General features: G+C 42.1%; 2 protein-coding genes across 2 annotated transcripts in view; one reads left to right on the plus strand and one right to left on the minus strand.

Annotated features, from left to right (window-relative positions):
* wwox (WW domain containing oxidoreductase) overlaps window positions 1-3,821 on the plus strand; it is a 129,380-nt gene extending 125,559 nt beyond the window's left edge. Inside the window, exon 9 of the mRNA XM_029434280.1 lies at window positions 2,354-3,821. Coding sequence (XP_029290140.1) covers window positions 2,354-2,545 — 192 coding nt within the window. The 3' untranslated portion in view covers window positions 2,546-3,821. The remainder of the gene's footprint in view (window positions 1-2,353) is intronic.
* The window catches only part of mafb (MAF bZIP transcription factor b), a 42,524-nt gene continuing 21,128 nt past the window's right edge, over window positions 3,682-25,077 (minus strand). The window contains exon 3 of the mRNA XM_029434281.1: window positions 3,682-3,766. The gene's annotated coding sequence lies outside the window, so the exon portion shown is untranslated. The remainder of the gene's footprint in view (window positions 3,767-25,077) is intronic.

A 25,077-nucleotide genomic window follows, 5' to 3' on the forward strand; every position in this document is an offset into this window, starting at 1 on the left:
GGGTGGTTGAGCATGTTAATGCCTAATCTCATCAGCCTTATCTTCTACAGAGGTCACAGGGTCAAGTGGTGAGGGGGATGAGCTAAACACCAATAAGATAGCACATTGCTGGACACACGGCACTAACGGTGAACGTACTGCTCCGTGCACTGCTAACTGGACTGTTGCAGCGCAAAGAGAAACCGTACTTTTTGTAAAAATAAATAAAAAATACTGAAGACATCCACATAAATCTGGATTATGAAATGAAAGTTTTTTTTTAATCGATATTTCAACTTGCAGCAGGGCCAATGTTTGGTAACTGGACACAAACAAACTGCTTTGAAAGTCAGCCAAGTTCAAGGGGGCGTCAGCGAGTCAGAGCATGCAGCACTGAAATCTTCAGTGGAGTTTAAAAGACATTTAGCTTTCAGACGAGCTAAATCAGATGCCCTAAGCGAGGGAGATGAGTTAAACTGAGCGCGTGTGAACCTGCAACTCAGAGACACTGCTTGGCATTTGTCTGTCTTTGATATGGCGACATGTGATGTGGATGAAGTTATCGCCCCACTGGCAGGTGAGACAGACAGCGGCACACAGAGAGATGCTGCCTTTTCATCTGCTGTTTACCAGCTCTCTCATCACACTGCACTTCAAACACACTCAATCTGCTGCTGCGACGTTACACACCAGGGCTCCTCCTGGCGGAAGTTTACTTGGGTTGTGTGTGTGTGTGTGTGTGGGGGTTTGTGTGTTGATGACAAAAATATTTCTTGGAATCCGGTTGGTGTGTGTGTTTCACTCTTTGCATTTGCATTTATATGCATATTTCTGTTCTTGCATGTGAAAGTATAAATGCTTTAGACCTCAATGGATCTTACCACTTCATATGTGTTTGTCTCACAGCTGCTTTAGGAAGCTGTTCAAACAGTTGGCATGTAATGTGACTCCATAATGTGTATGTTTGTGTGTCTTGCCCATGTTTGACTGCTGTGTATATGGGGGTTGTCTTACTGCGTGCCAGTGCTCTGTGCTAAACATTAGTCCTCAGCCTCTACATCAGCGTTCCCTCTCACTCTCTCTGCCCCCCATCTCACTCTCACTGCCTCTCATTGGGAGATAAAGAGGCGAGCCATTTCATGTGGCCGTATAGAAGTTGTCTCCAGCCCCGGAGTTTGCAGGGAAGCTGTCACAGCAGCTTTTAGCCCGAGCTGCAACATGAAAGATCCCTCTTTGAGCAGTTGGGTTATGTGTGTAATTCTCTCTGACGTGTTCATTCTGCTGCAGTTTCAACTTTCATTTTCAAATGTCACAGAAATCTCCCTCCTCCCAAGAATATCCCTACTAATTACTGACTGATGGGACAGGGTGTATTAGAGAACTTAGCAGGTTGCGTCCAAATACTGTTTTACTTTTACAGTGCGTCTCGGCTTGAGATGACATGAAACGGAGTCAATTTCTTGGTTGAGACTTGAGGGATCTTCAGTTTTAAACTTGCCTGAATAAATGAGAGCGGACTTACTGAGAAAGAGCCGGAGGGAAAGCCTTGCGGCGTGTGTGTATGTGTGTGTGTGTGTGTTTATGTATTGTATGTGAAAATATTGCTTAAAATATCGCTTATCTTTAACTAACCAAGTTCTGATTTAAACACGTGGCTACAGAATAGTTGTACTTGCATTATTTCCAAAATGTATACTCATATTTGAAAGCCTGGCTGAACACATCATGTGAAATTATACATTTTCATAACCATGGCATTAAAACCTGTTCTTTTTCACGATACATAAAAGCTGTGGTTTCCCTGGTGATTCCCTTCCAGACAGGAGCTGGTGTAATTTTCATGTTCTCACATTCTCCACTTTGAGTCTTTACATCTGTAGCATTCTCATGGTCCCATATAGCCAGAGGTCCTGTACACACCGGGTAGAGAAATAAATAAATAAATATATGTATATAAATATATGTACAGTAAGGGTGTATGCTGTTCCCATGGTAATATGACCCAGTCATCATGGGCTGCAGGGAGAGACAGCGTGTGGAGTCTTTTTTTTTTCTTTCCTGTTGACACTCGGTCCTGTTGTCTCTTTTTCTCTGTGTCTGTGTGTGTGTGTGTGTGTGTGTGTGTGTATGTGTGTGTGTGTGTGTGTGTGTGTGTGTGTGTGTGTGTGTGTGTGTGTGTGTGTGTCACAGAGGACATAACGATGTGTCCGCTGTCCGTCCTCTCTTTTTCTCCGGACAGGACAAGTCCTAATGATTCAGTGAATGTGTTCTCAGTATTTTGTCTCCTCCTGCAGTCTGACGCCGTCTCGTTGTCTCAGTCTCATGAATCGCCCGCTGAACTCGTATCTCTTTCTGTGTGTGTCTCTGTCCACAGCAACAAGGGGCGGCCACCACGGTGTATTGTGCCGTAGCTCCGGAGCTGGAGGGGTTAGGCGGCATGTACTTCAACAACTGCTTCCGCTGCCTGCCGTCCATCCAGGCCCAAGACCAGAGTAGCGCTGCCAGCTTGTGGGAGCTGAGCGAGCGCCTGGTTGCAGACAGGTCAGCAGGCATACAGGCCCTCTGATGGACAGAGGAGGAGGAGGAGGAGGAGGAGGAGGAGGAGGAGGAGGTGGTGAACTAGCCAAACAGGAATCAAAGATGAAGGATGGTGGATCACGATGATGTCCAGTTAGGTATGAACTGAGTAAAAGGTAACTGTGCTCTTGTGATTGCACAAGAGAGCTGCCAAACCATAGAAGTCCATCTGAATATGTTACGTCACTGCGGGGGCTAAAACACACTACATTTACAGTACAGGAGGGGTTTTCATATACACTCTAGGGAATAAATTAAAGTCTGAGTTGTGTTCAGCTCTGCTGTGATAGTTTACAATGAGAGGTGGGGGGCGGGGAAAGATTTAGGTCGAATTCAGGGATCTCTTAAAGTTAGTTTTTTCTGTTTGTCTCTGTAGCTTTATATAACTCTCAAGTCTTCTCCATGTCACTACTGTCTATTTAAAAGAGGAAAGTTCATAGAAGCAAATGACCTGTCTTGCTAAGAACACAGGGTTACCTAATGAGCATACACTCCATGGCATATGCATCTGTTTCCAGCAATAGTGCACTATATGGCAAATGTTTCGTCTTCCCAATTAAATTCAGTATTCTCTAGTTCTACGTAAATGTTGATGTTTCCTATTGACATACCAAGAGCGTTAGTTAATCGTTGTGCTAAATCTTTTTGGGCATAGAAGAAATTAGGAGTAATGGGCATGTGACACTCATGGATATATAACACACTAGAGGTATGATTCTTATGGCTATATACATTATTCTGCAATAATTGTATTTCTTATCAATGTCCCTATTCGTTTACTGTACAATATTTACAATATCCTGATTTCTGGGCATGTGCTAAAGGGGAGTGGACATACTATTGTTTTCTGTTTGCTATTTGACTCAACCTACGTATTAATAATCTATACTCTGGTAAATCTAAATTACAATTTGGAGGTATTTGAGGGATGATCCGTGTCCATTTGAGTAGCAAATACAGATGGTGGAGAATCTTATTTCCAGAGTCCAGGACCTTTAATTTCTGTGTTTCTTCCCTTGTTGTTTGAGTAGAAGAATGTCTCGTGTTATTATTTTATCATCATTGTTTTAATATTGAACTCTGGCTTTGGGTTTGCTGTGGATTGGTTGCCCTGAAGCCACTGTTGGGACGCTTTTGAGACATTGTGCTTTATGGCAGTCGGGGTGCCGTAGGTTGCTCTTGAAACATCAGCATTCCAGTGTCATGATATCTGTAAGAAAAACAAACGAGAAAGAACATTTAATAAAAATCTGTTTTTACCTTAATATGTGTGTGTGTGTGTGAAATCATTTTAGAAGCAAAGTGGAAGTCCATTCATGTGGAGGCCATTAGGGGGAGATATTTGTGTAGGTACAACACTGAAGTCGAACTAAGTAGCACTGTTCCTGAGAAAAACAATGTATTCATTGTGTACTAAGAAAGTTTACATTACACAGTCTTTAGTGATACATTCAATTAAAAAACTTAAACATTTTTCTCCATGCTTTTTCATATGCTTTATTTCAGACCTGTGTGCAAAGGACAGATCAACCAGCCTCTCATGAATAACAGCATAAGAAAAACTCTGTTCTTCTTTTGGGCCCACACACAAACATGTACACGTGTTACACCACCTGGACTGCTTTTTCCTCTTGTGTCTTTCTCCTGTCTCTTGTTTTTCTGTCCCTTCTATGCAGACAAACTCACACAACACAAACTCACACATTCAGTCAGAAACGTGCTGTGCCTTTACATAGCTGTGGACTGCCCAGAAACTGATACCGCTGTCATAATCTGCACTGCACCCAGAGTACAGGTGTCTTATCACTGTCGTTTCACAGCACAGGACACACCTGGAGCAGTAATACAGTACACACACACACACACACACACACACACACAAACACACACACACACACACGCACACACACACACACACACACGCACACACGCACACACGCACACACACACATTCTGAAGGAGCAGTCGGTGTGTCATATGGACCCGGCAAGGAATTAAGTGGTAAACCAAAACAGTACGAAGCTTTGACACTTGAATAAAATTACATTATTCTATTACATACTGAGTGATTTCGCTATAGCCATACATAATAGGTGTAAACAGCAGTGTTTTAATGTGGAAAATGTTAATGAGAACAAAGCATCCCGGCTGCTGTCCGTGGTGCTGATCATCCTCTGGCTCTCTATCCATAGAAACATTTCGCACACATGAGTATTTCCTGTTGATCTTTTTGTTATAGAGCATATTTTCACCATGACACGAGCCTCTGTGAGAGACAAGTGTGAGACTAGTGTCTGTCCACTTAGTGAGTGTTTAGTGTGTCAGCTGTTGTTTCCCTCTGCTTGTTGTTGGACCCCAGCGACTTATTTAGTTAGTGTGCCCTGCTGTGTTTATCGTTTAAAAAAAACCACTCCTGTTTGGCTGAGCACCACTGGATATACTAAAAGACATTTCCTGCTTTATCTCTCAAGTTGGATCTGACTCCTGCATTGTGTCACACTTCACTGCTGTTGAAATATAATTTTATTCAAAGGATTTCTAGACAGAATAACTTCTTAAGATGGTTATTTTACGGCACAGTCTCACAACCTGCTTCTGTGATGATCCTAAAGAGAGTAATTCCACATCTGAGACTTCTGTAATGTTTGCCCCCTCCTCTCCACCTCCCTCCCTGCTAAAAGAGGAAGTCTCAATCTGGGAATAAAAACAACCACAAGAATAATGCCAACTGTTTGTGACTATATGTCAGGAAACTGACACTAATGGGGGCGGCATCATGCTCAACTAAACTCTATGAAAGTGGAGCTATAGAAAACAGACAGAGCGTTTGAGGAAGCCTTCGATTGGTGGGGCGGACTCAGGACACAAAGGACGATCTTCAGGAGAACAAACAAACAAGCAAACGTCTGTGCGGATGTGCAATGCAGTGGCCGATCCATGGGTGTGTGCCTGAGTGAAGAGGGAGGGTCCTGCCTGGCTTTCATACAAAGTCCTATCGATCAGGCCCTATCGGAATCATCTGATAGCTAATCAATAAGCTACACTTCCTCTCAGCGAGCGGGGAGGAGAGAGAGAAGCACGGCTCTCACAAGTGTAGGACCTTGATCCTTTGACCCCACACTCAAGGCCCCACACACACACACACAGACACACTTTATCTCTCTCTTATAATAACAGTACAATGCAATATAATAACCGAAAGCCTGTGTAAACCAAATAACCAATATTCATTAGAATGTTATTTTAATTAGTTGGATTTACAGTTGATTTTTTTTCCCTTCACTGAGTTTATTTCAATTTGGGCCGTAATTGTTTACGACTGACCATTTCATTTTCCATTATTGTTTTTATTTCTTTTGTGATTAATTTCACCTCTCAAAGAATAATTATGAGAGGATTGATTTGATTATGCCTTTGTTCTACTCCTATTGGCTCCATTGACTGAGGGAATGCCATGTTGCCATTTGGAGCGGATATATTTAATGATCACAATCAATGTTAAAGCTCTCTCTAGACTCAACTAACTCAATAAATATCTGCCAGGAGGAAATTTACCATCTAACTACAGCAGGCAATAAAGTCTTGCTCTCTGTTCTCCTCCCTCCCCCTGCTCTCTTTCCACCTCTCCCTTTTAAAGATGATATTGTGATTAAAACTTGATCAATTTTCATAAAGTATTACTGCACAGTCAATGAAAATATTATTTCTTTGCAATATCTGCACACTGCTTTTTAGGACGAAGCCTGAGAACATCATTATTTTTCAAAATTTGCAGAAAGAAATATTTGCTTAATATTCCTCCAATGTACTTAATTAGTGCATTTTAGTGTGTGTGTGTGTGTGTGTGTGTGTGAGTGTGTGTGTGTGTGTGTGTGTGTGTGTGTGTGTGTGTGTGTGTGTGTGTGTGTGTGTGTGTGTGTGTGTGTGTGTGTGAGAGAGAGAGAGACTCTAAAGGTAAACAGTGCAGTGGGGCTGCCCCGTCTTGCTGTGCCGGATGCATTTCTGAGATGTAACGAACCAGTAGCACTGAAATAGAAAACAACACACTGCTCAGGAACGCACTACAAATAAGATGTGGATGTTGTATATGACAGGAATACAGTATTTCTAAGTAGTTGTCTCTTTGCAAATGATGAAAGTTGTGTAATACGAAGATGCTGGAGTTGTTGGCACATGCAACAAAGTAGACGTTTCTCTCCACTTCCCTCTTTCTTGTGCTCTTTTATAAAGATCCTTAGAAGCAGCGTTGGTAACATTTGGATCTAGATAGCTGTGATTCAGTAAGCCTGTTCACTATCAAATGCACTTATTTCCCCCTGAAGATCTGCTTGTGCAATCTATAACTTTCTCTGTTTTTATTGAGGTCTCAACACGGCACCTTTGAGGAAATCCTTCCAGCCCCAAATCCCCAGCGTGTCCTCACCGCTAGACAGCATGACCTTGTAAACCCTGAGTTATTTTACTCACCCATTGTGTGAAGATAGAAAGAAAGAAAGGAGGGAGAGAGAAAGAGAGAGAGAGAGAGAGAGAGGGGGGGACGGGGGACGGGGGGTGGTAGAGAAAAAAAGAGCTCCTGCCTGTCACAGCTTTCAAACACAAAGAAAAATGAGCACTTGGGCTGAAGTACAATTATTAGCCCCTGTCTACAGATTCATCACACTAGAGGGAGGGAGAGTGGGGAGAGATAGTGAGAGGAGTGGAGCAAGAGGTGGAGTCGAGGAAGGTAGAAAAAAGAGCTGTATAGGTATGGGCTGAGCGGTATGGAAGATGGAAAGACAATGAGGAGAAAAAAACTCAGGAATTAGAAAATAGGGCTGTTACACTTTGAGGGAAAACTGAGCTAGGCGGGGTGTAAGGTGAAGCATGCAAAGCTACCGCAGAGTTGGGAGAAAAGAGGGGGAGGGAGGGTTTACGGGAATAAAAGAGTGAAGAAAAGAGAAAGAGCCAGGCAGAGGTAAAGGAAGGTAAAATGAAATAAGAGGATTTGTCAGGCCAGCGGTTGGTGGCAGTAATAAAGCCTGCTAATCTGAGGGAGAGCGCTTGGCTGCTTTCACACTGACTCTCTTGACGCCCCACTTTACCACCGGGCCAAGCCAAGGTCACACACACACACAGACACACACACACACAGACACACACACACACACACACACACACACACACACACACACACACACACACACACACACACACATGTTTTCAGTCTGTGCCACCACTCTTTTGTGAATCAAATGTGTTTGTGCGTGCACTTTCCACCTTCTTCTAAATGTTTTGCCGTCACTGCGGACCTCTCTCCTCTCTACACACATCTTTTGTCTCTGACCAGCCCCCCCCCCCCAATCCCCACCCCCCCTGAGCCATGTTGATTTTGAAATCTCATTTTTCTCTGTTTCTTAACTGGCTCCGCCGTGTGAATCAATACCTATCAAAACCATTACATAAATACATCTGTCACAAGCAGATACTAGATTGGGTATGTGATGTGTCTGGTTAAGGCCACCATAGGGTGAAAGGAGATATGATGTGTGTTTGTGTGTGTGTTTTAAGAGGACATCGAGTGTCATTTTGTGTGACCAGGTGTGTCGGGTGGAGAGAAAGCTTGTTATTGAGCTGCGGTAAATGACGCATAACCTGGTGCACCGCTTACTTAGCCCCGGACCCCTGTTCTCTCTGTCTCTTTTTTGTCTGTGTGTGTGTGTGTGTGTGTGTGTGTGTGTGTGTGTGTGTGTGTGTGTGTGTGTGTGTGTGTGAGTGTTTAGTCATGGGTATATCTGTATGATTTTTTTTGAAGGTCTGAAGTGAATGCACAGTGAGGTGTAAAATATTTTTGATGGCTTTAGTTTTTTTTAGAAGAAGCAAGAACCTTTCAAATGATAAATGTCTCACACAGGCAGCGACATTGAATAACCTAAAACTAGCAAAATACTTCGGGAAAATAATCGGGAACTATCTTATCCAACAATATATAATAATACCAATCTGGAAAGACTTTCAGTCTTCAATTTCAATTTTTCAGTACTCAGTGTCACACAACCATGTTGGTCAGTACCTTAATAAGAATTAAGGTTTGTTATCCAGCCCAACTACAACATACCTCCAAGCAGCTCAAATACATGTAGAGCATTGACATACACAGATATACTGTGATATACTGTGACAGAGAGCACAAGGAAACTACGCAGGGAGATAGAGAAGAATGTGGATGGAAGAAATGATTGATAGAGGGAGGAAGATGGAGGGACAGAGGAGGGAGGGTGTTTCATGTCCTCTTCTGTCTCTAACTGGGGCCATCTGGACCTATTAAGATATTTTTTTTCTCAACAAAAAAACAAACCCACAAAATAAACAGTTCTATTTCATTTTCTAAAACACAAATATGGAATATTTCAATTTTTTTCTTGCAGCAGTTTCTCATTCTATTATTTTCCCCTCAACACACTTTAGTGTCGTCATTGGCATTTTCACACCTCACTTCTCTGACAGTGGAGACTGTGATTGACGGTGTGATGCAGATTTACATGTCATGCTGAAATAGCACAATAACCTGCACGCAGATAATCACCTCATTGAGAAACGCTCCGGCCTCTCTCCACTCACAATTACTATTGTGTATTTGATCATATAACCACTCTCCAACAATGCACTTAATGGGCTTATTGGCAGCGGACCAGAACTTGCTTGTAAATAAGTCTGATGGTGTTTGATTCTAATAAATTAGGCTCATATATGCAAACACGGTGAAATCATAACAATATCCAAATGTGTGTAGGCAGAGGTGGGGTGGTGACAGGCGGAGATTTATGCTGCTACCAACTGGCCGGCCTCATCACTCACTCAGCTATCTTCAACTTTTTTATTTGTTTAATTTCCAAATGTGATTGCTACACCACTCCCGCTCATGCTGATAAATGCAAAAGATCATGGGTAAAGGAGGCCAAGATTAATACGCATAATTTTTCATCTGGTCCAATCCAAAAAAAAAAAGAAAAAAGGAATATGCTAAGAGCTCTGAGGAGGAATAAAAGCCATTTTTGCTGGGACATGATGTAACCGAGTTCTGTAAAGTAAATAGATGTGTTTTCTTTCTGTCTCTCCCCCTAATTGGGGCTGTTTGGGTGAAAAGCCTTTTAACCAAATAAAAAACAAAGCCAAAATACACAGCGCTGAAAAAGCTTGATGACCTCATAGCTTAATTTCTGTCATTTATTTACCTGCATAATGTGAGCACACATTTAAACAGGGCAAAAGACAGAAGAGCTACATTAAAAACAACTCACAACATACAAAATTGCACCTGATGAAAAAGATAAGGCTCAATAAATCAAGTTACAGTAAACAGCAATAAATGTAATGAGCAATAAATGAATTTAAGTACAGCGATATGGGGTAATGGCCTAATTAACCTGAAGCTGAAACAGACAATACTAACAATAACAACAACCTGGCTAATAAGAAGTTAGTGTATTTTTGTGAATAGCCATTGAGAACTGTGACTGGTTTGTAACTCTGGAAGAATATAAATGTGTGTGTTCATGTGAAGAGTGTGTGTTATAAATGAAAGGGAGAAGCGTCACCTCTCAAAAACACACTCGCATACCTACCAGATTAATTACAAGTACCGTGAATCACTGTGCAATTAATTAACTCATCCTTAGTAATGAGTGTGTGTGTGTGCCTGTGTGTGTGTGTGAGAGTGAGTGTGTGTGAACTGTGCATACAGTGTGTCACACAGACAGCCCCTCCATCTCTCCACCTCTCGCCCTGTCCCCTCTCTAATTGCTTCCCTCTCTATTAAAATGCAGTCTGCTGTGACATCACTCAACTCACTGTTAGAGCAGGCCAGGACACACACACACACACACACACACACACACACACACACACACACACACACACACACACACACACACACACACACACACACACACACACACAGGTACATGTACATGTACACACAGTTTATTTTATAGAGCATGGTTTGTGTGGATTTTAGGGATGATTTGAGATCTGAGGGAAAACGGGAGATTTTGTCTCCCTAAAGGTGAATCGAGTCTCAGATTCGGAGCAGCAACAGCGTGAATCATAATCATTGTTTGTTAGCTTTTAGGGGAATTGTATTGTGGTGATCATGTAACAAAATTCTGTTTCTAATAAAAAAGGTTTATCTTTGTCCATTATGGATTTGAATGCCTGAAATTAAATGAAGAGAAATAATATAAAATCCTGATATATATCAATATCAGAAGAAATATTTGTATTTATGTAAAGATATGGATATTGATCTGTAAGGAGTAAATACATACTACACTAACACATAATAGTACATGTATAGATCAAGTATAAAACTGCATTATTTGAAGTCATATTTATTCATTTTTCAATTTGGATTCATCCAAATACAAGTTGAAACACACGACAATTAACCGGCAAGTAATGTCTGACGCCCCTCTTTCTCTCTCTCTCAGAGCTAATCTGATTGGTGCATAAATCATGCTGACATCAGCACTGGTGAAAGTTGGCCTCCTCCTACACACACACACTCACACACCCCCCCCCCCCCACACAAACATACAGACACACACATGCACACACGGTGAGGTGAGAGCAGCGACGTGCTCTACGGTGATCATGAGGACAGTGGATAACAGATCTCTCTTTTATCATTCCCTGACTTTCCCTGACATTTAAAAAGCCATTAACACCACTGAGATTCACCCTCGTGTACATTTCATATGGAAGTACCCCCCAACACACACACATACACACACACACACACACACACACACACACACACACACACACACACACACACTTGCTTGCCACTCACTCACGGGGTTTCTGTGTGGTAATGATCTCAGTGATAACATAAAGCCCAAATGACACAGACAGAGCAGTGAATTACATCTTAATAAGCTTTCCACACCTGCCCTCCTTTGCTGTAAGATTAAAGAAAAGAGATCCAGCCCACATGCTGGTGTATTTTAATAGCGGTAAGACGCAGCTAGTGATACGCTTATTGATCCCTTGTTCCAATCAATGAGGATTTGGGGCATTGATATCCTTGATCAGAATGCAGTCCTTCGCCCCCCCTCCCCCTCACTTGGTGACAAATGGACAGTAAATGGTTGTTGTGTTAGAGTGACTGCCTTTGTGAATGGTAATTATCCACCAATACAGCCACATATACTGTAAACACTAACAGCATAATAGTATTTGCTGCTGAGCACTGTATTAATTTATGGCCCATTATTGTAAAGCCCATCATTACAATGCGAGGGAGCATTTATTTTAATCAGAGGACTGAGAATGATGTACTCACAAGCAGTCTGCCTGACAAAACTGTACGGTAGCTAATGCAGCAAATGACATACGGCCTCACTCTTTGTTAGCATTTATTAGCAGCGAACGGAGGCCGGAGTGCGAAACAGCTATCAACTAATTATATTCCATTGTGTCTGAGTGGAAAACAAGAAGCTAACATGCTCCGCAGTGATACAATGGTCACCCCATCACTTAATGTGCAGGATATTAACATGAAACTGAATCTTAGCGTGCGGCTGGGCCTGCAGTATGAGTCATGACTGCCAGTGATATACAGCAGATACAGATATTGAGCTCAGTCATTTAAATGTATGTTATTGTAATTCAGCAGATGGCGGAGGTACTTTTTGTGATTATGGATCGGACATTTTTAAACTCCTCTGAAAACGGCTCTAAATCTTTCGGCCCCTGGGGGCGTACGGAGACGTTTAGAAGACAGGAGACATGTTTGAATTTGGAAAATCATGAAAGGAGAAAAGAGAGGAGAGTCAAAGTCAGAGAGGGCTAAAGGGAAGGGTTGACTCTTGGTTTAAGAGAGTGGGGGTCACGGGTAAGAAAGAACTGGCATATTTAAAGATAAAGGGTGAAAAATGACATGAAGGAAGAGATAAGAGTTTTAAATATTCAGACAGATTTACTGTCAAGAGAGAGAAAGGTGCACTCTTCTATGTCTGTAAAACATTCACCTTGAGCAGTGTTTGTATTTTTATTCTGTGTATGTGTATTTGCTCCTGAGAAGGTATTGCAGAATGAATGTTTTGAGTTTAGAGCAGCTAAGGCTTGGAGCAAAACAACAGCTAGATTCTGGGGAAATACTTTACTGAGTGAAAGAGAAGAGGAGGAGGAGGAGGAGGTGGTGGAGGAGGAAAAGATCTAAACAAAGAAAGTCCCATCCTCTCATCCCCTATAAAGGTCTGCTCAGCTGAAGATATGGCACTGACAGAGTTCGACTTGCTCTTAGCTGCACTTTTAATGCTGCGGGCCAAACAGCCTGCGACTCTAGATAGTAGGTGTACTTACTCACGTCTGTTTTCATCATGTGTGAGAAAGTTTGGAATTAATTCACATCTCCACTCACGCTAATATGCGGCTGCGTTTATCTTGGCTCATGAACATAATGAGCTCAAAGACTGAAGATGCTCCCCAAGAGTGATGCGTTGTTTATCATTCCTTCTCCACTGGAGTTTTTACTTTGTCTATCATCATCCTCTGTGCATCATTTTGTATTCAGTGCAGTGTTATACAGTGTTGTCTGGCCTCTGGTGTGCTGTGTTGCAGAGGAGTGTAATGCACTGGGTCTCACCCCTTGTCCATCACTCTGCCTGCTGTAAGTCAGGCAGGCAGCCAGACAACCTCCCACCACAGAGGAATAGATGAATGGTGGGATTTGGAAGAGGGGGGGGGGGGCGCTGATATGACTCAGAGCATCGACACTACATCGAAAGTGGAGGAGGGGAGGGGTCAGAAGGAAAAGAGGGGAAGGAGAGGAGTGAAGTTTTACAAAAATATAATCATGATGGCTATGAATGGAGAGGAGTGACTGAGCAGGTTAGAGATGGAAAGAGACTCAGTGACTTATGGGAGAGAGAGAGAGAGAGAGAGAGAGAGAGAGAGAGAGAGAGAGAGAGAGAGAGATGAGAGAGGAGAGGAGGAGAAGGGGGGGAGGGATGAGGGAGATCGAGGGTAGAGAGAGAGAGTGAGCGAGAGAGAGGGCGAAATAGAGGGAGAGAGAGAGGCGAGAAAGAGAGGAGAGATGTGCGAGAGAGATATAGAAAAGCGATAGTGAGAGCTAGAGAGGAGATAGATCGACGAGCTGAGGAGATTCGCTGTTGAGAAAGAGAGAAGCGCTTTTTTGGATAGTTATCGGATTGATAAAGTGAGAGGTAGGAAAGAGGAGAGCAGCGAGACAGACAGGAAGAGTTATAGACTCAGAGAGGGAGAGAGAGCTTTCACACGTGGAGACAGGCTGGTGATTTAGGGCTAAAGGACATTGAGACAAGCTCTGCTGCGAAAGGTGATAGACCTAAAGAGCAGTAACAGATCCACTGCAACACTACAGCGTCGACCGTGTCAGCAACGGAGCATCTGTGCTTCCTCTCTTATCTTATCTACGCAAGCATTCATGCACCACATGTTGTGAGGAATAAAGCATCACGAGTGAGCTTCGCCGTTCATAAAGAGACACTTTAAAATGAGAGCAGTAAGCACATGCTTATCTTGTGTATCATGATGAAATGATAATGTACACATACAGTCCTCCGAGAAAAAAAAATACAAAAGGGAATGAAAAAACCTAAATGCCATTAAAAATACAAAAGTCCTTCAAACTAAACAACAAGTCATATGTCTTTACCTTCTAAAACGACCTCTATGAGCATTTAGTGATCTAACCTTATAAAGACAATATTGTTTAAATCTATATGACTGTTACAAAAACCTTTTTAAGGTTAAGTTTATGTCAGGCAATGATTGTGAGCATGATTAAAAGAGGAACTGCTTTTATTGCACTTGGAAGTGCGGAGGTTTACAGACTAAAACAAAGTGCTAAAATATTCTTAATTTTAGTCCCTAGCATAAATCAAGCTTTAGAAAACCTGAATCCAACAATTCTTTAAATGTAGTTTAATATTGTTTTTCTGCCCTTTCTGCCTTGTCTTTCAACACCGACGTCTTTCAAACTCCATGCCCCCAAACTTTAGAACAAGCTGCAAACTCCGTGTCTGAAAAGTAAAATCAATGCGGAAGTGTCCTAAACTTGCAGTCTTTCAAATGGCCAGCAGGGGTGAAAGAGCTCTGATTGTATAGAAGTCTATAAGAAAATGAACCCACTTCTCACTTGATTTATTAGCTCAGTAAACATTTTCCCGATGAGTTGATGGTCTCAATCGCTAGTTTCAAATCTTTTGAAACAGCATGTTGTTCATTTTGTAAATGATGGTCCCATTAAGAGTTAAATAGATGATGAAGCAGGGTATGCTTTAGGGTTGGCTAGCTTGTGATTGACAGCTCACTACCACTTTCCAGTGTGTTTTCAGTTCATAAAAGTTAATTGTTACATTTTTGTAAAAATGTCTTGTTCAGTGTTCGGTTGTACTCTCGTGTCACTGCTGGTTCCAAAAAATCAAGATGGCAAAGGCCAAAATGCAAAACTCGAGGCTTCAACACCGTCCACAAACTAATGGGTGACGTCACGGTGAATACGTCTACTTCTTACATACAGTTTAAGTTTCCTTCAGACTAGAAAGCTTCTCCAGAGCCACAGAACATTATAAAGCTGTTCCTACAGGCTGAGTACTACTGCTCGTGAGAACTAAACCCCCCTTTAAAGTTAGGGAAAGATCATGTTTATTGTTAAAAGCAGCCTTGAATATTACAGTCATATTACAATGCATTGTATAACTGCCCACTGTATCCCTTCCTTAGAGGTTGTGCGGCCAATAATGTTTACATTTTGCAACCATTACAGTTGAGCAATCCAGTCATGTTTATAGCATGGTTTGTATGTGTGTTGATACTCTTTCATAGCTGCAGGTATTTGTATGGTAGGACAGTCATGTCCATATTTGGGCGGTGTGAGGCGGTCACTAATCCATCTGACCTTCTGGCTCATTTGCATGCGCCGCCCCCCCCCTGACTGAGAGATGCCATGACCTTTATTCGCTAATTAAGAAACATAACAGAAATAAACCTGACAGAGTGGGAATGGACATACACACGCACGCACACACACACACACACACACACACACACACACACACACACACACACACACACACACACACACACACACACACACACGCATACACACACACGCACACACACAGACGTGGCTGCCGACAGAATGAGGAGGGTGAGAAAAGGGAGCAGACAGGAGAAAAGACATGAGGAGAGAGAAATTTGGCATTCATCAAATGGAAACAACCACAGCTACATTTTCACATGCAAATGCTCACAGATTCCCTGTAATACTCCCAGTAACGGCGAGTCCTATTGGAGGGAGGGTTACCTCACAGACACTCTTAATCGTTACATTTGCCAGCAGACATTCAAGCATTATAGTATTATAGAAGTAGTTTCTCTTAATCACAGACTGAGCTCCCTTAAATCTATGTGTGCTGGTATAAGACAAGTAAATCTCTCTGTCTTTGCTGTCTGCTGCCACTTAAGTGCAGTCGGCCTCTTGTTCTCTCCTCCCTCTCCCAGTAAGGACTCATAATAAGCTGCTAGACCCCCCAGGCTATAGAAGGAGGTATGTGCTGTCTGTCTGTGGCATGAGGCACACACACACATACACACACACACACACATACACACACACACACACACACACACACACACACACACACACACACACACACACACACACACTCGTACACATTTGCATCGATACATATTTTTACAAAAATGCACAGGCGCGCATACACCTGTGCACACAATTGAATGCACACACACACAGACGCACACACACACACTGGGGGTGTTATCTCCCACACCTTCCCAGTGTTCATTGTGTGTTAATCTGAGCAGTAATCTGCAGAGTGGGCAGATTATCATCTGACAAGCACCATTTTGAGGTTTGTAGGATTACGCAATCAACTTCCCTCCTACAGTACATCACAGGACTGTAGACACAATGGAAACACACACACACACACACACACACACACACACACACACACACACACACACACACACACACACACACACACACACACACACACACACACACACACACACACACACACACACTTAATGCTGACGCTATTAAAACAGTCAGGTGCATTTTCTTATTTCATTTGCCTCATTTGTTTAGTGTGCAACTAAGTATTGCAGAAGGCTTCATAATTTATATTGCTATATTGTATTTTTACAAATGATTTCAAAAACATTTTTGGAAATAGAGGAAATGATCAAAAACACCCACAGTCTGTTCCCATGACACCTACAGAGAGAATGAGGGAAGGTGAGAGCCAACGAGAGGTTGAATGAGAGAAACTGAGAAACATGAATGGATGGATGGAATAAAAAGAGACAGATTGAAGGCTGCGACCTCTCAGTGCTACAGTGTGTCAGTCTGTCTCTGTCACCATGACAGGACTGCAACAGTGGGGAACCCTGAACAGCTCGGCCCACACTGCTGCACACAGGGGCTTCACACGCTGACAGACAGAGCCAAGGGCTGTCCTGTCCGCAGCATATCACAGTCTGACTGCCTATCTAACTCTAACAGCACACCCTCCTGTTTTTATCACCTACACAAAAAATATTTTGATACCGATAAGTGTTGACGACGGCTTGCACCAGCTCTGAAAAATCTGAAAATGAAAGCTTGTAGTAGTTTTAAGAAATCAGAAGCGGAGATGTTTAAATTTGATTTTTCTGACTGCCGAGCGGGACAGCAGAGAATTCTGGTACGTCTGTAACTGACTGATTCCTCATTTTTGAAACATGAATGTTCCTGAAGTGTTCATTGAAATCAATGCAGGAAAGCGCAACAAATTGTCCTGTTACAGTTTGTTGTCCAATATCATAGTGAGAGAAGGGGCTCAAACACCTTTACTCCAGCTGTCCCTCTGGAAAAGTGTGACAGGCTCAAGTTATACATTTTACTTATGAAGCCTGTCAATGACATTGTCACTGAGTTACCATTTTATTAGGATCACCTGTCCAATCTAATACAATCCAATATAACATCTCTGCAGCAAATTCTTTGTTAAGCCTATAATGCTGTCGTGTCCCAGAGCAACACCGCCACCAACTATAGCCTCAAAAATAACAAGCTTCACAAATATGGTGGTGTATAGGATTGCATTAGTTTGTACACGTGTACCTAATAAACTGGTTGAAGTGTACATTTTCTGTTGCTTTTCAGTGTGGAGTTGTTTCACTTTAGTGTTTTTCCACAGTGTCAAAATCTGTGAGATGTGCAGTAATTGTGTAGTTTTCGACTATATTAAAGGTATAGTGTTAAAGACAAACATTGCTGACCTGGTTTTCGTTAATAATTTTCGCTTTCTCAAATATAGAGAGCAGCGTGACAAAGGCAAAGATGAGGAAGAGGGAGGAAAGGCGGGAGATTATAAAAGGTGAGCTATCGTTTGTTAGCAAAATGTCAGAAATATAATGTTTTGCTTAGACATAATTGTTTTTCCACAAATGAACTGACTTTGCTGACCTTCTGATTGAGCCACATCACCAACATAAACATGTTAAGTTAAGCTAAAGTTAAATATACCTCACAGCCATATGACTTGTCAAACACAGGTGTTACCAGTAACATCACTAATTGCTGCTTTGCATTGCAATCATTGCTGGAACTGAACCTCATTAGAGTTATTAGTTGCACCTGTGATTTTCCTGCTATGACAAAGGTCAAAATGTCTCCTGTGTCTGTGAATCTGATTCTTTTTGGAACATTTCAGAAATAAAGAGAGCTTAGAGGCTAGGAAGGTTATTGAGATTCAGGTTAGCAAGATGTATTCAGCCAGTAAAACGTTTTCTGGCTTGTAAAAAGTTTAGGAACCATTGGTTTGAATGCACTACATGTTATTGATCCCAGAGAGGAAACTGGGTCATTGCAGTGGTACAGAAAATGTATAGTTTTAATAAATGTGTTTGTCTATGCATTGCACCTGATACTGTATGTCTGTCTCTTTGTGTTGCATGCTTTTCTCATCGTCTGTGTTCCCATTTGTCTCTCTGTGTGGGCCTCCTCTGCCTTTCGGTTTGTTTGTATTTGCCACTCTGCCTCTGTAGTGTGATGGCTGACGCTGTGATTTTTATCCTCCCAACATTCCAGTAAATACTCAGACAAAACGCAGCGCACTCCGAGGAGCCTCAGGCCAGGGCAATCAATCAGGGAGAAAACAACACAGAGATCAGGCTGTTTCTGCTCCATAAAACAGCCTTCAGAACAACAGCAGCCATTCAGTGTCTGGGATGTAGAATTAATACTCTCTTGCTTTCTCTTCCCGTATCTTTCCGCCATCCTCCCTCTAAATCACTATTTCAAAAACTGTCACAAATCCTGCGGTGAGAGCTGTAAACAGCACTTGTGACAGTGCGTCTTCTTTACTACATAATTTGCCCAGCGGGTTGCTTAAGCGTTCCTAAGAAAACCTGGTGGTGGATGAATGCAAAATCTGAAAGAACTCCAAACCAAAAACCAGAGCTTGAATCCTGAACATCAATGCATTAAAAGTCAGCAGTGTTTTCTTTACTTACAGGCTATAGGATCGGGGATAATGTTGTATAAATATTTGATGGTTTCCTAGCAGGGTCTTATATGGCTGAGAGAGTGCAGCATTAAGCTTGATGATCCAGGAGAACTTCAAGGCATGCTTTTACATACACAATCACAAAGACACTTGCACACACTTACAAACAGAAACAGCAATGCATGCAATCAGGTAAGGCCAAAATAGACAATAACGACAATGCACACGCAAATGTCCAAGCACAAACATATGCAGCACACACTGCTCCGTCTGTCTGCCTCTCTCCGCATTGCATTGGGTTTCACTTTCTGTGTGTGCTTGGTTTACAGATGTTGATTATGTCTCGCTGAGCTTGCAGTGAAAAGACAGATTCTTTACATCTTTGAGACCGCTGCTTCTCTCACACAGCAACTTGTTATACTTTGATAGAAACTGTAGATAAGCTTTGAACATCCACAGAAGCTGCTAGAAGGCTACTGAAATGTTTTATGATGTGCTACACCATAGAAACAAAAAAAAGAAAATCATTTTTGTTTTAGTTGTGTCAAAAATTGCTTATTAGAAACATTGTTAACAACTGCCTTAAATATCACAATGTATTTCCTCTAGTTAAGAGAGAGATTAACGCTTCCGGAGAGACCGTGTTAAATTGCTGAGCTGTTATGGCCGTCCCCTCTACACCTCTAAAAGAAAGTGTCCAAATTTTCTCCATCTAGCAAGTGTGAAATGTCAGCCGATGTAATCTTACAGCGATCAACCCTACTGAGAGCAGAGAGACAAAGAGTGTTTTTCTCCTTCAGAGACGTATGCAGATGGCAGCTGATGTATGATATTAACCTTTGCTATCCTAACTCCTGTCTATACTACCCCCATGTTCACACACACACACACACACACGCACGCACGCACGCACGCACGCACGCACGCACGCACACACACACACACACACACACACACACACACACACACACACACACACACACACACACACACACACACGCATGCATGGCATACTAATCATATTGATCCACCTTTAAAAAGCCAGCCTTGTCGTTTTTTTCCCCTCTTGGTCCAAATCTGTGTGTGTGTAGTTAGGAGAAATGATGCAAAATCATCCCATATTTTATTTTTTGCAAGTCAAGATATATTATAAGCATGTAATAACTTTTCCTGAGCATCTCAAAGTAAGTAAACCTGCCATATGTGCAGTATATTTTACACAAATTAATTTGATAAATGTGCCAGTCCTTGAGTATTTTCCTTGGTTAGGATTGCTTGTCAGTGGCAACATTTTTTAGACAAATGGCCTCTTCGGTTTTAGTGTCGCTTCTCTCTTTGTCTACTGAATCGTCAGTTTTAGTAAGAAAGAAAAAAGAGCAGAGGGAGGGTGAGAGAGGAGGCAAAGTATAAAAACAAATTGGCGCAGAGGGATGAGAGTGAGATATCAAAACACTGGATGGTGAGGGATGAATGAAATCGAGTATCAGACGTGCTGTGGTCTCTGAGGTCAGGGTGTATATCACTCTCTGCTTCTGAAACAACAACCACCACAACCAGCACCAGGGAGCCAACCAATCTGGGCTACTGCATTGTTCACTATCTGCTGAAGAAAGCTCGGCCTCCTTCTTCCACTCTCTCACTTTCTTCCACGCACACACTCACACTCACTCCTCCCTGTTCATATCTGGAGAGAGAGAATAGAGCGTGTTCCTTATTGTCCCCTTAGTGGTGATGTGGGGGTGTGTGTTAGGGCTTGATTGTTACTGGTTTACATAAGGGTATTAAACTCTCGCATAGCCCTATCTATCTGAGCCAGGCAGATATATTTGTGTTGTGGCTCCTTTATGCATTTGTTATTTCCAAAGAGGATTGGGATGCACCAGTGGAAGAGAGGATAGATAGCCTGCTGATATTACCCTCTTCCTCTCTCCCTCACTTCATCCCTTTTCCTCTAAAAACCTAACTCTTGTGCATATTTGAGTGTGTGTGTGTGTGTGTGTGTGTGTGTGTGTGTGTGTGTGTGTGTGTGTGTGTGTGTGTGTGTGGGTGTGTGTGTGTGTGTGTGTGTTTGCGTGTTGCCGTCAGAAACAAAAGCGGGTAATTAATTAAAGAGAAGTGCACTTTAGCGCCATTGTCCTGTTCAACAACTCTAACAGCGTTCAGCAAAACAGCATTCAGTGATATTATTCCTAATAATAGCTGTTGTTCCGATCTGAAATGGTCTGAAATTAGGGACGTGTTAGCTAAACATTTTGTAGATACATTTAACTAAACCGACAAATGTGCAGAGAAATGTTTGCTGCCTGATTACAAGTCAAAAAAAGAATATATATTGTGTGCATGATAATGCATCAGTAATTATTACCTAATAATCAGTGGGCAACAATAATTCACGTTACAGTGATGTGATAACCTTTCAGTATTGAGTTGTATAAAGGATTATAACTTGAAATTCAGTAATTACATTACAGTGGCACTTTGTAACTTCCACATTTTAGGGCTTGGCTTTTTCGTCGTCTCTGAAGAAGTTTAAATGGAGGGTTAACAGTTTAGTTTCTGTGGGTTCAGTGGACAGACTGTGTTGGGTGTGGAGAAGACAATGCCAAAAGAGGAGAAATGTGCCTCCTCATAACTTCAAAGTTGTTGAAGCTGTGTTTTGTTCATAGTGTGTGAACTTGGTGAGTACTGCATGCAGTCAGCAGAGCTAAGCTAGCCATTTTTAGTAATCACCTTGATTGACTTGTTATCTTTCTACACATGTTAAATACAGACGACGCGACTTGAAGGTGTGAAGGCTTTGGAGTTGTCTATAGGCACATTTGATTGAGCTGTGCTGAGTATAAGGAACTAATGTACTATTACTTCCACCACTGATATATACAGTTACATTCAAACTTATAAGCCTGAAATAAATTCTGACTTGCATTTTCCACGTGCACATCCCTGAGAAGCCAGCTGTTATTTTAAGAATTCCCCGATCTGCATGTGTCTGCGTGCTTCTGAGGATCAGGCAGGAGAGGTTAAATCAAAGTGGAGTCAATAACTTCATCCCTCCCTCCTGGTCTGCTCCGCTGTGCTGCTGGGAACGCCCGCTGCTCGCTCTCTGGCTCGTGAAAGAGGAGGACAGGATGGGGTTCAACACTTTCACAAACACTAAAGGAGGGAAGAGTCGTGCTGCTAATACAGAGGATGATCTAAGACTCTGGCACACAGATATAGAGACACACATTTATACACACACACACACACACACACACAGAGAAAGGCTTCCTCACTGTGTCTGAGAATGATAATGAGGTAAATTCTCTTTTCTCCAACCTGAGAGCCTGAGTCCAGTCATGGCCACAGCCCCGGCCAAATCAATATCATCATCCATAATCTTCATTGTGGGATGAAACACAGCATAAATCAGCACAAAGCCTTTCACACATCCCTCTCTTTAGCAGCCTCAAATTGCATGCAGCACTCTCTTGGGTCGCCAACGCTTTCTTTTCAGTACAGAAAGGTTGTCTCCAGTCTCTGCAGCACCTGCTCAGGCATCATATCACATATTTGTTGTTTTGTGTTTTTTTGTAGTGCTCTGTCTTCAGCATGTGTGAAAGGTGAGCTAAGAGAGCGTTGCAGCTGTCTACTTGTGAGGAATGAATTGTCCTCCACCTGCAGGCATTGGTGGAATAGGATGATGTTTAAGTTGTTAAATCTTCCTTTGAAAAGTGTGAGTTTAAGCAGGACTGAAATGTCTATGTATATGTGTGTGTGTGTGTGTGTGTGTGTGTGTGTGTGTGTGTGTGTGTGTGTGTGTGTGTGTGTGTGTGTGTGCGTGTGTGTGTGTGTGTGTCTGTGTGTGTAGCTCTGCTCTCTTTGAGTGTGAGTTTGAGTAATGAGGTTTGGAGAAGAAAGCTTAGCCAAATCCTCTCATCAGTCTTCACTCCTTCAATACCCAATCAGCAGGCTAATTCAATACCCAATCCCAGGTCTAATAGCATCCAGCCGAGAGGAGAACCAATGAGAACCCGGCTAATGGACCTTGGGGAATAACTAGCTGGCCAAAAAGTTAGTGCAAAAAGAAGGCAGAATTTATTTTTCTGTAAAGAAAATGTACTGTCTAACGATCTCAGTCTGCTGTCCAATCGCCTGCCACTGAAGCTGTGAAGCAGAGGAAAAATCTCTCATTAAACTGTTTCAGACATTTGTGTCTACTCGAGCATGTCAAAGGGATGAGTGTGACACATTCAAATCAGTAGCTAAAATTAAAAAAAGAGAGAGATATTTTTGTCAATTTCCTTCAGTATCTGAGTTTAGTACTTGTTGTATAGAATTACAGCCTTGTTTCTGCGTTATACTGCGAACAACTCTATGACATTTAACATGCAAACAGATTCACGTCTCCCTCACTCATTTCCCCCTGCGGAGCTGTGAATGGTGGGTGCATAAGTGCATGGGGCTGCAAGAGAGTCCCAGCCATTGTAGTGTCACAAATCCCCCCTTCCTGACATGCACTGAATAAACTGTCACAGGCGTTATATAGTGTCTCCATAAAGCCTACCATCAAACAGTTACTACCGCCATCGCTTCAGTCCACTGCACCAACAACACAAACAAATCACACTGCGAGAGCGTCCCGGTGTTTTCAGGTGAGTGTGTGTTTGTGATATGCTGTAAAGTAGGGTGCATACATGACTGTGTTTTCTGATATAATCATACACCATATAACCTACTATATCTTGCTTGGTTGCAATCCATATTGACCTCCCTTTCTCAACCTTCCTCGCTAGAGGTTTTTCATGGCGCATATACAGTTTCCTGCTCTTCTGCACAGTTTTGTGTTTGGTCATTAAAAAGGGTATATCAGCAATCATCACGTTTAATTTTCTTGTGTGGTTCCAAGGCTGATTTAATGGCAGCACTAGTGTCCACCATGAAGACAGAACGTATTTAAAGATGAAATCTACTTCATGAGTCGAGGAAATGTGCAAACATTTGGGCCTTTTTTGTTGTTGGTTGTAGTGTATTTATCTTGACTTTGCAAACACGATTTGATGTGCAGTAAACAAAAGTGTATCAGTTTGGCTGTTTTCATGTGTGTGTTTAAGGGTGACTGGGTGAGTGACAGACAGACAGCCGACAACAGTCGACATCTGTAACAGCTGGCATTCTTAGAGGATTGTCAAAGACTCGCTGCAGTTCAAATGTCATACAGCTCAGGATGAGGCAGGTTTCTTTGATACGTAGGAAAGCACTTGCTTAACCAGTGGACAAAGCAAGTGTGTACACCATAAAGAAAAGAAAGAAAAACAGCCTTAAAGCCTTTGAACATCACACACTAATGATATATACGGTACAGCAGTGTGAGTATACGTGAGGAGGAAATTTCCCTTTAATCTTCTTCATGGCTACATCATCTTTTATTGGTGGACAAAGTGAATCTCAGCCTCCAGCCTCGGCCCCATAGAAATGACAATTGATTTGCAGGTTATTTCCTGCTTCCTGTGAGCTAATTGAAATAAAGTGGGACGGTAGACTCAGGCTCTGCAGCATCTATCAATACTGCAGTTGCACAGTAGAGAGAGCCTTGTGCCTACTGCTGTGCCTTAACCAGTCCCACAGAATATTTGTTTCATTGTTTGCCTCATTACCATGCCTGTATTTTAAGTGTGTCCGTGCTTCCTGATGTAAAAGCCCCCTTCAATGACTGTAAGTAAGCAAAATAAGGCATATACACGTATACCATACGTATACGTGTATATGCTCTGCATGTGTGTATATATGTGTGCTTGTGCTGATGGTGTCCTGTAAAGTCCAAGTCGAGTTTAGCAATACACTGAAATATTTCTCTCCCTCATAGTGTAACATCACAAACCTTATAGTATTGGGATTATATTTATAGATATAGATTTATAGTAGGGATTCCAAATGGGTTCAATCAACAGAGGAGAAATGTGGGTATTTGAGCACATATCTTTATAATAGGAAATAAGAATCC

Source organism: Cottoperca gobio, chromosome 6 (assembly GCF_900634415.1).
Source record: "Cottoperca gobio chromosome 6, fCotGob3.1, whole genome shotgun sequence".
NCBI lineage: Eukaryota > Metazoa > Chordata > Actinopteri > Perciformes > Bovichtidae > Cottoperca > Cottoperca gobio.